Source organism: Galleria mellonella, unplaced genomic scaffold (assembly GCF_026898425.1).
Source record: "Galleria mellonella isolate WM207_F2 unplaced genomic scaffold, CSIRO_AGI_GalMel_v1 utg352, whole genome shotgun sequence".
Lineage (NCBI taxonomy): Eukaryota > Metazoa > Arthropoda > Insecta > Lepidoptera > Pyralidae > Galleria > Galleria mellonella.
Genome location: NW_026442084.1, coordinates 158379 through 171463, shown reverse-complemented (window position 1 = coordinate 171463; position 13085 = coordinate 158379). Strand labels below are relative to the sequence as shown.

At 34.0% G+C, this 13085-nt stretch overlaps 1 protein-coding gene across 7 annotated transcripts in view; it reads right to left on the bottom strand.

Moving 5' to 3' along the window:
• Positions 1-13085, bottom strand: part of LOC113513463 (filamin-A) — a 104286-nt gene that overhangs the window by 16347 nt on the left and 74854 nt on the right. For all 7 annotated transcript variants that reach the window (XM_052896971.1, XM_052896972.1, XM_052896969.1 and 4 more), the window contains 10 exons: positions 12356-12496; positions 11056-11225; positions 10277-10402; positions 9688-9801; positions 8808-8996; positions 8024-8126; positions 7283-7425; positions 6649-6757; positions 5860-6024; positions 5269-5508 (listed from right to left, as the gene is read on the bottom strand). In XM_052896971.1, the coding sequence (XP_052752931.1) occupies positions 5269-5508; positions 5860-6024; positions 6649-6757; positions 7283-7425; positions 8024-8126; positions 8808-8996; positions 9688-9801; positions 10277-10402; positions 11056-11225; positions 12356-12496 (1500 nt within the window). The remainder of the gene's footprint in view (positions 1-5268; positions 5509-5859; positions 6025-6648; positions 6758-7282; positions 7426-8023; positions 8127-8807; positions 8997-9687; positions 9802-10276; positions 10403-11055; positions 11226-12355; positions 12497-13085) is intronic.

Below are 13085 nucleotides of genomic sequence, written 5' to 3'. Positions count from 1 at the left end.
ATGACATAAAATAATAGTGTACTTTTTTTTGTTGTAACAGAAATTATTTAAATTGATTTTTTTCGTAAATTTGTCTCTAGTATATCCATTTTTCGCTTTTCATCTTGTCATGTTTGTATTTAGCTTGTCTATATTATATACTGTCTTGACTCCGCACGGTATTTTTTAATATAATTTATCAGATTTTGTTGTTGGATATCTTTTGAGATATCTATTGTGTTTGTAATGTAATACAACAGCAACTCACTCTCTCTTCTGTGTCACTCTCTATGACATAAAATAATATTGTAATTTCTTTTTGTTGTAGCAGATTGTATGTACGTATTATTTAGATCTATTTTTTTGTATCTATCTCTATATTTCTCTCTCTTTCCTGCTCTCCATGATAGCATGTAGTAATAATTGTATATGTTTGTCTATATTTCATTAGATTTACCAGAGGGAGACTTTGTACAAAAGGCGATTGCTTGGGTACCTCTTTCCCATTCGTGTTTCTACCGTGAAGCAGTTGTGTTTGCATGGCTGTATTTCGGTTTGAAGGGTGGGATATGGCGTGAATTTACAGGGTACAGAGGAATAACACCTGAGTCCTCAGGAATGGCAACGCATGGGCAATATCATGGGCGAAACAGTATACTCTGTTATGTCCATGGTACTGCTCGTGTCTATAGGCGACGGTTACCATTTTACATCAGGTGGGCCGTCAGCTTATTTGCCATTCTAAGTTGTATAAAAAAAAATATTTTAATTAAATAATAATTTAAAATTGTGTTTACAAAAAAATGACTTCAACTGTGGCAAGACCAGTTATTTTGATTTAATATCGAAACTAATGAACCGATTATGATGTAACTTCTATGAAACCAATCTGTAAGTATATCCTTACAGATAAGAAATATAATTTTTGAAATCGGTTTATAACTGACAGAGATATAAGGTAACAAACGTAAAAAAAAATACAACCGAATTGGGAACTTCCTTCTTTTCGAAGTCGGTTAAAAATACTTGTTACTGACTAATAATGTAGGTGATAGGTGAAATATTTTTTTATTTAAATCGATTAAGCATTTTTTTTTTTTTAGTTTATCCATTACAAAGAAAAAAAATCAAATCTTTCCTCTTTATAATATTAGATTCAATCATTTATGTTTTCATTTACTACCAAATAAGCGGTATTTATTACGTCTAGAAATAGTTACACGTCTATAAGTAGTAAAAATAACTTTACTATTTATTTATGAACATTCATTCGGATATCTCAAGGCCACAGGTCACCCCTTCTGTTCCCGTCGGTGTCGTAAGAGGCTACTGAGAGAGGGCGACGGATGGGCAGCAGCGTCCATCTTAAAACATCTCCAAAGCTTAATTGTAGTTGCTAATGTGCCTACCAATCGTGGTTACTGGCAGAACAGCAAAAAATAATGAAAAAAAAAAAGCATCCTCCTTGAATCCAATACTGGATCCAATACATCTCAACGTAATTAATAAAGCATTAGGGAGGCAAACAAATAATTAAACATCATTTGTCAACTCAATTCAGATGGTGCACATAAAACAACCAACTCCCTTTACCTTGACCCCATACAAAAATCCCAAAAAATACACGCACAGTGGGCGAAAGCACAGAAACGTTGGCCAAAACCCATTCAAAAGTAACATTCCGTCATAGCGCTTTTCTGTCCGCCGGTGAGTTTCAAAACTTTTTTTTTTTGTCCAACGATTATATCCAAGAGGCGGTCAATTAAAATGACTCTTAAACACCAGTAGCCCGGAATGCTGGCCCTAAACTGAATTTGTCCCTCCATCCATTGTATTCGCGGTGACAAAAAAGGCGCGCAGCACCCGACAAAGAAGCGGACTCTTTTTGTCTCTGGATATTCCATGAGTGTATTGTGATTAGAAATTTTTGAACTATCCAAAGTATAATGACTTAAGTTTTAGGCATGTTTTTAATTTGAAAGTTTTGAGGCGAGAGGAATTAGTTTTTTTCGACCACATTCTTCAGTGATTGAGAACACTGTTTGTGTTGAGGTTATTATTTGAAATGGCGCGGAAAATCATCTGTCGCATAAGAATTACAGCAATGCCTTTAAATGTTATGAAAAAAATTCATTCTCATCACTCAAAACATATTTTTCCATAAAATGATCAGAAATTTAATAATAATACGAATTATGATTAAATTTCTGACAAAAAAAATATTTAAATTCTAAATTTAAAACTGACAGTTCTTTTTTCAAACTAACAAACTCTTTTATCTTTTCTTATAAGTCATGAATTTTTCATTTCTCTTGTATATATAGAGAATCTAAAATCTAAATTTTGCTCTATAATTTCAGTAGTATTTGTAAAAGTAAAAATAAGGTTGCACTTACGGTTTCTGATCGATATAATGAGTCAGTCAATGAGAATATCTCACTTTATATCAAGACGTTAAAAATTTCACCACTTTTATAAATATATGAAGTACCTATACTTTTTCTCTATTCAGTATGGTAGTAGATAGTGGTAGACCGCCATCAATTAATACATTTTATGTAGTAATTTGGTGATAAAATAAAACGCTTTTTTGTCAGAACTTTACATAGATACTCCTGTAAAATTTTCTAGATTTAACATAAAAAAAGGTTTCTCTTCTCTAATTAATATTTTAGAAAATTTCAATATTTGTAAAGAGAGAAAATATGACGAGTTTTTAATTAATATCTATTGATTAGCTATTGATTAAATTTTTAAAGTAATCATTGCCAAAACTAAAACCAAAACTAAAATTTTGGACTTTTTCAAACAGCAATTTAGTTTAACTACTAAATATATGTATAGGTAAATATTTGGAATGAAAACTCTGTATTGTTTCCCCCAAAGAAAGAATTGCATAGAGACATAGTTTTTTATTATCAATATAATAGATAAAAAAAATCGTAAGTAAATATTTTTATAATTTTCATTATTTGCACAATGTAAAATAATTTTATTTTTTCTAATGAAATGAAAGAAAAAATTATATCAATGTTAATGATCGTTTTATTATTCAACATACAAACAAACGTTCCGTTTCACCCTTTTATTTTCGTCTCGACACAAGCAATGATAAAAAAATATGTTTAAAATTCGAACGCATCCAAACGCCGCCGACAAAGCGGCCGGCGTTGCTAACTTATCTATATTTATAAAGTATACAAAAGAAAACTTGACGAATTCCGCCATATGTCATATATATGTTGAATTGTGTATATTTCATTTTTGCTGTTCTATCAGAGGTCATTACTGTATTATAAAAATATAGAGTTGATTTAAATAAAAAGTAAATCAAATAAAAAAGTATACCAAATTGGCGTTACACTGAAAAAAAAAAAACATAAGTTTATTCTATTTGTAAAGATATATTTATATCTTTATTGATATATATTAATGGAAATTTGAAATAATTAATTAATGATTTCATTAATTTATTCATTCAAACTTCAGTTACTTTTTCTTCATTCAATTACTCCTAATAACCGAAAAAAGTAACCTAAATGCTCACTACGTTGATCATAAAAATGATAATGAAAAAATTTTATACTGTAAATAACTGTTTATATTTAATTTAAATATATAACAATAATTTGCCTTCAACATCACAATTCAATTATTAAAAAAAAAAAAATAAACAACCAGTAAATGTAAATTGGAATACTAAAAAAAAACCAATACTTACGAGATGACAGAAAGTTTTGACAACTTCAGAAGAAGAAAAAGATTTCGAGATATGTTATATTGATTACTTCCTGACTGGTACCTCGCCTGTATTATTGGTATCTTGTACCAAATTCATCATTAAAATAAAAAAACTGTCAGTTTCTACTGCTATGGTATTGGCTATAACGAATCAGTTCTAAGGGATGGCAAATATCCACTGTGTTTTCTATGTCTATAAACGACAGTTTCCACTATCAGGTACACTGTCAAATAGGTACTTTATATATATTATATTTAATAATAATTATATTATATCCGAAATTTAGCAGTATTAACGGATATAAGGAGTTTTATAGAAATATTTATGTAGTTACTACTAGCAATATACGGGAAGAGATCAATCTAGTCATAACAGTTCTGAATGATTGTCTGAAGATAGATCGATGTAATTATTTAATGATATAAATTAATGAGTTCCATTAACATTAATATTTATGGTTATTCTTCGCAATCACTGGCCGTTCAGAAACGAAACATCGTTTACTACTTTGGAAGAGGAATACATCACTCTATGGTCAGTGTAAAAAAAAAACAAAAACAAAACTTAAAAAAATGGAACTGTCAAAATGGTTCGCAGTAAATTTTGCCGCGCTCGCGGTCAGCGAGCCACCATTGGCTAGTGGTGGGGTAGGCGTGGTCAACATTCGAATAAGGAACACTCGATTTATTTATGAAGTGCATTTGAGTGTTTATGCCGTTTTTGCTGTGCTCTGTGGTATTGTAAGGTGGGGGACGTTTAGGGACATTTGAATTGTTGATTACGATGTGTTTCCACGATAAAAGCCTCGGCGTGAAATATTTCGTTTAGAATTTACAGTGAACGTGCGATAACCGGTGTAATTTAAATCTCCCAAATAGTTTTGTTTGGAAATAAAAATCGTTTAACAATTTTTCATCTGTGGAAACGAGTCTAATACTAAAGTAATAATTTAAAATTTTCCTCTACAAAATCAATCGTTACTAAATTGACATGAACCAATACGCAAGTAATATCAATCAATTAGGTAAATCAATTGAAAAGGAAATTAACGAAGATATAAACATAAAAAAAACCTGTAAGTTTAGATTCTAACCCCTTAATAAGCAGAATTGACTAAAAAAAAAAAACACTTTTAAAACATAAGTAGATACAGTATCAGCCCCGGGTTACTTCGAACAAAAATAATGTTTTGATATTTATGCAACCAGTTAATTTTACACTGCTCTTTTCACTATAAATTAGCTGAGTCTTTTATTACAACAATATATGTCGATGCTTTAGAAAGATGCATATTTTAAATACGTTGTTATAATATAAAAAAGAATACCCTTATTTATAAAAATGACAAAACATTGTAATGGTTAATATAGATTTGAAGGATGTTTTAATTATAATAAATAAGCGAATATAAATATTTGTTTATTTTATTGATTTAATGCTTCTAGATGGTTGCATAGATTCATTTTCTACTTTTGTCAATATAAAGACAATGCCAATTCTTAACGTAATGATAATTAAACGAGTACAATTTAAAAAAAAATACTCACCAGGTTCATCGACTTTGTAAGATACGTCGCAGGACCCATCCTTTCTATCCTTGAAATCGATCTCTGCTTTGCTGGGGCCTTCCAGAGATATCGCAAGTTGTCCCGCTCCCGCCTCACGAGTCCAAACATTGAACTCATTGAATCGTCCAGCCTCTCCTCGCTCCAAACCAGTACCACCAGCCTTCACCAAGTGAGCCCCAGAATCCCGGAGAGGACCCACCGTGAACTGGAAGGGTGAGCCTGGGAAGAAATTAAGGAATTTTCTTTACACATTTTGTAGTTCGTCTGGAAGAAAATGTTGCGATAGTACCGCCATTTATACCACTTTATCTTAATTAATTTACTGTATTCATTATTTCTGTACTGTTCTTGTCTATAAGCGACGGTTACCACTTTCCATCAGGTAGGCCGTATGCTTGTTTACCACTTCAGTGGTATAAAAAAAGCAGTTTTATTATTTATATTACTCAATTCATTTTCCGACATAACAATACCAGTGCTGATGACTTTTGTAGCACTTCTTAGTTACTCTCATTACAAGTGACGCCTCTGACCTTATGCCAAGCTATGATACCAGCTTAATAAACTCACCAGGAATATGAATCTCCCTGTACTTGACAGAGACCGTGTGTACACCCAACTCCTTGGGCACAAAGTGTACCGAGTACAGGCCATCTTCGACCTCCTGAATTTCCGCATCTTCAGAGACACCCCCCGGACTGGTCACGGTGGCAGCCAGGTCGAATGAAGTGATACCTGATGAACATAAGGTAATGTCATAGTTATATACATATGTACATACCTACATAATAACTGATCACATCAAACGTTGTCTTGCCTCAAAAAAATATAGAGGGTCATTTATTGGCTTAAAAACTATTAAGTCTCAAGTTTGAATAAATAATAGACATAAAAAAAAACATCGAAATCGGTTGGGCAGTTTTGGAAATTAGGGTAATCAAACATCGTAACACAGACAACCTCAGATGCGTTCCTTATTTCTGTGGGAGATGCCTATTTATATATCATCATAGTCGTAGAATACTGACGGATCTATATATGTAATCTTTGTCAGATCCGTCAGTATTCTACGACTGTGACGATATGGCAGATTTAAAACCATTTTGAGGATGCAAGTCTTTTAAGTAAATAAAATTTAGTGGTCCAGACTGCCAGTATTTGAATCGTTGCAGAATGATTCACATGCTGGCCAACATACAAAAAAAAGTAGGTCAAGTTAATGTTATTTATTTAAAAGTGTAAAAATTAAATTTAATAATTTATATTTGGAACAAATTATTATTGTTAAAATTTTATGGGCCCTGGTTGCCTTGATTTATTAAGAATTTATTTATTTATTATTAATTCCAAACAAATTACCAGGCATTTTAAAGGTGAGTTTGCAATTTGTGCCGACTTCAGTTAGCGGAGCTGGATCGCGTTGCCTCTGAATCTTCTCTCTCTGTCGGTTGCTACCCTCGCCGGTCACCTGATTGAAACAATACCATAGATATTTTTTAAATATCCATTTCTCCTCTAATAAATTCTCAACCCATACGATCTAAATGATCGATTCATTAATTCTATTTAAACTCAGATTTATAGGATGTATACTTCTAAGTCTGTAATCTAAGATTTTATTTGAATGTGGCGAGGGATGGGCAGCAGCGTCCCTCTTCTAACATCTCTATAGCCTAACTGCGGTTGCCAACCCGCCTGCCAAGCGTGGCACCTACTAGCAAAATGAAATGCTGCTAAGAATTGTAGTGAAATTGCTGAACATGCAAATATAACACTTTAATCCTTAGGAATAGCAACGTATTAGGGGTACCATGAATATACATGGTGCTGTTCATGTCTATAGACAACGGTTATGACTTTCCACCATATAGACAGTTAGTTTCTTTGCCATTCTATGTTAAATAAAGTAGTCAAACAAACATATTGGATTAACTATGCTTTCTTCGAGCCATTTAGCTACTAAAAATGTGGGGGAATGGATGAAGTGAAGTACCTTGACAGTAAATGGTGACCCCTCTACGTGGTGGTCGGCAAACTTAAGGTTTATGATGTAATAGCCAGGTTCGGTGGGCTTGTAGCTAATGGCTAGAACACCATCTTTACTGTCGGCGCATTGGATTTCCGCCTTGCTTGGACCTGATGAACAACGAAATATGAAGTTAAAAACAAGACACTAAATACCTTCGACGTTTAAAATCTAGTGCACTTTCATAACACAAGCGTACAAATTAACAATACTATATTTATCAAACCAAATTGCATTTTCACTCTGTATTTCGATCATGATTTACAGGCATTTTCGCAAATTCTTTGTCATTACAAAGAACTATTGTCCTAACCAATTCTCTCTTCAGTCTTGTGACTGAGAATCATGGTCTCTCTATCAAAAGAGAGATCATGGTTCTCATAACGATAGTACTGAGTGGAAAAATTAGATCGCGTTTGTTTCCCTTTTCTTTCTATCAATTTATCTCGTTCCAATAACTTTGGTCTGGTCTATATCTATATAACTGTGATTCTTCCCTTACAAAGATCATTACGTCTTCTTCACATCTAAGCCTTTGCTTATACAATCGCCTTTCTAACAATGACTATATGTGTAAAACTATTCTAAAAAAACATACATTTATTGTCAGTAATGTATCATAGAAAGATTCCTAATCTGCACATGTTGTTTATCCTCTTAACTCGATATCTAAATTGGCTACAAATAAATATGAGTTTCTAATGTTACCTTCAATGGAAAGTGAGAGACCACCATAACCAGCATTCCTGGTGTCGACTGTAAAGGTATTTTCACCGTGGGTCTTGCCTTCTTTCAGTGCTGTGCCGGATACCTAAAAATCATACAATGGGTTTATTAAATCTTTCTCATAGACCGCTGCCATATTTCTCGGCTTTGACTTCCGCAACAAAAAGCAGAACCGCAGTGATGTACAGTCATTGTGTATATCATTATCAATGCATTTATTTGTATTTAATAATAGGTAGTTCCATTAATACGAAGAACTATATTAACATCATATAAATACTCTATACTCTTCTATTTATTTGCTCATTACGTTGCTCCGGCAGTCCTGTTATTTTCGTTTACAATCGACTGGTAGATAAAGCTATATAGTTTTAAGTCCGCCTTCTGTACAGTCTAAATGTAGTTAAATTCGTTAATAAATAAATTGTTAAATCAAATATGATAATAATGACTATGTTTGTCATTTCCAGCAATCGTTTCGACTTCATCTGGAAGTCTTCTTCAGAGGGAGTACGACATTGCGTCACAGAGAAAGAAATTCTTGGCGTTAGAAGACTTTCGAATGAAGTCGAAACAATTGTCGGAAACGACAAACATAGTAAATTCATCAAAATCCCGTTTGAAGAATAGACATTTTTGAAATCGTTTTTCAATTAATCTACTGCCCACTTTAAAAAACAAATTCAGCTGAGAAGAACGGACAAGAAACTCGTGTTTGTACTATGTCGCTGCAACTATCATTTCCTTTCTTATAACGGACACTTACCTGGACTTTTTTAGCATCACCAACTTCCTGTTCCTGGACTGTGATGTTGAATGGTGAGTTTTGTATGTGAACACCCATCTTCTTTACGGAGACGATGTGCTGACCGGCTTCACGGGGAGTGAAGCTAATGCCAATATTTCCTGAGGGCAATCGTTTCAGGAAACAAGGCTCTTCTAAGCCTGATGGTGCCTGACGACAGAAAATGATAAATGTTTAATATCTCTTAAGAATAATTTTAGACGTTGGTATGATTTCTTTTGCCATAAAAGACACGACTTGATAAAGAGATAGGATAAAAATGAACGATCAATAAATTTTTGATGGCACTACATATAAAATAAATCCTGAATATAACAACTGTATCTTCATGACCATTATTTCAGACATTATGGATGACCGATTGCCGTGTGGTTCCAGCATAGAATGGGTCACGTCTTCCTTTCCCGTGATTTTTCCTTCCTTTCGCGTGTCGTAAGAATGGGCTAAGGGAACTTAACGGTCGAGGGATAGGCAGCAGCGTTCCTCTTAGAACACCATCAATCGCAGTTATAGTGACTGCGATTGCCAACTCACCTGCCAAACGTAGCATCTACTGGCAAAACTGTTATGGTTCAGCAATGAACAAAAAACACATTTCCCCTGGTTCCATCTTGATTAATTCTTGTTGAACTCGTCACGATAGGCCAACTGATCTGCCTTCATCCTTAATTATCATCTATCACTGGTGCCAAGCCAGCATATTCCGATAGCTTAGGTGGAGTTACCATTCCATTTTTACACATTAAAAAAACCTGGTGTTGGTCAGGAAGCTTCAAATTTATATTATGACTATATCTAAAAATCTAGAAGATACGATAAGATATAAAAATATACAACACACCTGGATAGAAGCATTAAGACTGCGGATATCATTGTCACTGATCTTGCCAGGCAGGGTAACTTCGCTGCAGCTGCCTACAGAGATCTGATTCCTCTTGCGTCCTTCGCCGGTAACCTGGTAACATTTTTAGTAATTAAACTTTCTTAATTAATTACTGAATGATTTTCATCGTATCATTGTCTATCAAGAAGATTGATTATTACATAACTACGACTACTAGATGGGAGAGAAGATATTGTTAGTAAAGGAGACTAGCAGCCCAATGCTAGCAATATACTCTGCCAAGTCTACAATCACGATGTAACAACTAATCAGCTATCCCTCACTGGTGCCCCGCCAGCGTATATCGTTAACACAGGCGGGGTTAACATTCTATTATTATCCATTAAAAAAAAACTACTAATAAATTACCAGCATCATGAGACATTATATTGGAAAAAGACTTGTCTGTAAAAAACGAAAAGTCCTCAAAAAATCTACCAAAACCTTGAAGAGGAAGAGGCCTTGTGCAGCAGTGAACAGTAACAAAAAAAATACTAGTATTAAATTCTGAATAAAGAATTAATTTCGATGCTAGAATTCAGCGTACCTTTGCAATGAAGGGCGATCCTCTGATATGCTTGTCCCCAAATCTAATAGAGACCTTGTACTCTCCAGGAGCTGTGGGCAAGTACGAGACGGCAACCGTGCCATCTTTGTTATCGTGGCATGTAATCTGAAATATAATAAAAAAGTTTATCGGCAAATTTATACCATAGAAACTTGTACAAAAGTCCTCTGCTTGGGTGTTTCTGTCCCATTCGTGTTTCTACCGTAAAACAGTTGTATTTACATTGTTGCCCTTCGGTTTAAAGCTATTCTATTTATTTTATATAACAATGGAATTACAGGGTACAGAGGCATAACATTTTAGTTCTCCAGAAACAGGAACACATGAAGGATATCATGGGCGACACAGTATACCCTGTTATGTCCATGATACTGGTCATGTCTATAGGTGACAGTTACTACTTTCCGTTAAGTGGGCTGTCAGCAACATAAACAAATTGCTTTTTACACTTGTAAATATACTAATGATACACCTGTTAATATGTTACAATTTTCGTTGTTTTCCATGTGGTCCCGGCATAGAATAAGCCATCTCTTCTTTCCCCGTGGATGTTATAAGAGCCGACCAAGGGAGAGCGGGGGATGGGTAGCAGCATCGGTCTTAAAACATCACCAAAAACCTAACTGCGGTTGCCAACCCGCCTGCCAAGGGTAGCAACTACTGGCAAAACTCTCCTTATGGGAAAGGCTTATGTCCCGCAGTGGACAGTTAATGACTGAAATAATAATAATAAATTGTGTGATTAAAGAAGAACCTACCTCAGCCTTACTGGGTCCTTCAACAGACATAGACAGCCCGCCAGCCCCGGCGCCTTTGGTGCTGATAGTGAATTGACTGGGCTCACCGCTGACACCGCTCACCAAACCCGACCCATAAGCCGTCACATAGCCAGAAGAGATGGAATCCACTGTAAACTTGTATGGAGATCCTAGAAGGAAAACATAAGATATATAAAATTGACTACAATTGTCACAACTTAATTTACGACAACGTCAACAGAAGATAACCAAGATGTCTATTGGCAATAAAGAATCTAGAATCCAGTCTATCCATTCTACCGATAACGAAGATGGTAGTCGCCAAAACACTTGAAGTATATGCAATAAATAAATATACATAATGTTAAAACAGATTTAAAAGAGTAACTGTCGAATTTCTTGCGGTCTCTTCTCAACAGATAACAACTTTCCGAACACTTTTTTTTTAACGTCTGGAAAATGCTTTATGCAGACCCATACACCTTGTGGGGGGTGAATGGGTACTGTGGGAATCCCCCCGTAAGATGGGAATGTACCCACCAAAAACCAGACGATATACCCTCGAGGTGCCATATGTCGCGGAGACATGGGTTCACTTTCGCACTCACCATATCAACTTTCCCGAACCCTGTATTCATAAAAAAATAACAATTTAAAAGTATTTGTAAACAAGTATTTTTGAATAAAAATTATTTGAATTTGAATTTAATGATAATATAATAAAATTGTAACTAGACAATATCTATACATGAAAGATATTTTAAAAAAATAATATGAAGAGTCTTAATAAGATGTTTGTTTGCCTGTATGTCTCTTTGTATATTGGTACCAGTATCACGCAAAAACTACTACATCAAATTAAATGCGGTTTTCGCAGTTGAAAATCTAATTTAAAATCTGGTATATGCCATCAAAAAGTAATATCTACGTGTACGAAGTAATTTTAGAATTTTAGAAGTTTTGGCCTGCCCTGTTCGATGGTATAATTATTTTTTACCTAATATCTTTCTTCATGAAAATAACTGAAATTGACTTCAAGATATTGTTACGAAAAAGATTTTTTTTATTTCGTCCAAACTTTTACCCGCTGTTCTAGGCTAACTAACTCTTTAACTAAGTCTCTACCAAAATTCAAGTTGGAAATTGAAAGAATCAATAAATAGCATACAAATAACTCTAACGCTTTATATAGCAAAGACTGTTGCATATCTGTTGTGCTGTATTGGAAGTTAAAAAATTCTATGGCTCGTGGGAAAAATGTCCAAATTCACTGCTACTTCAAGTATCATAAAGAACTTACCCTGAACATGTTCTCCGTTGTACTTGACATAAAGCTCATGGATGCCCTCTTCTCTCGGCTCATACTTGATGCTGACGGTGCCGTCTCTGTTGTCCTCAATGACAGGCTGGTCCACGTGGCCGCTCGGCATCTTTATTTCAGCTGCAACGAGATAAGCAAGAAGAAAAAAGAAGTTAGACACTTTGGAAAGAAGAAATATCATTTTGGAAGTTACTTCGTTTAATTTGTTGTATTTTTAAAGATTTAAATTGTCAAATATACGTATTCCTTAATGCGACCATATCTAGAATCTTATTTTCGTCATCATGGTACCATTGCCATCCTTTAGACAGACGTCTAAACAGAGGAAAACTTCGACAAAACTTTTCTTAAAGCAGCCCATTTTCCTAAACTATAAAATTGTATTAGTTTTTTAAAAGATAAGTTTTATCACACAGCCCGCCCTTTTATTTATTTCTATTTTTCCTTTCGAAACAATTTACAATATTTTATCTTTACAATAACGGGCAAACAACAATATTTATTTATTATATTATCAATATGTACTTTTTCACTTTTGTACAGAATGAAAATTAATCAGCTATTAGTTGGCTGACTATTTTTTACGATATTTTTAACATTTGATACTTGATGAATTATAATGATTAATTAGGAATTCTTCAGAATAAACAACAATATTTCAAACGTTGCGATAAAATCATAAAACTCCAGTGTATCTTTGGTCTATTTA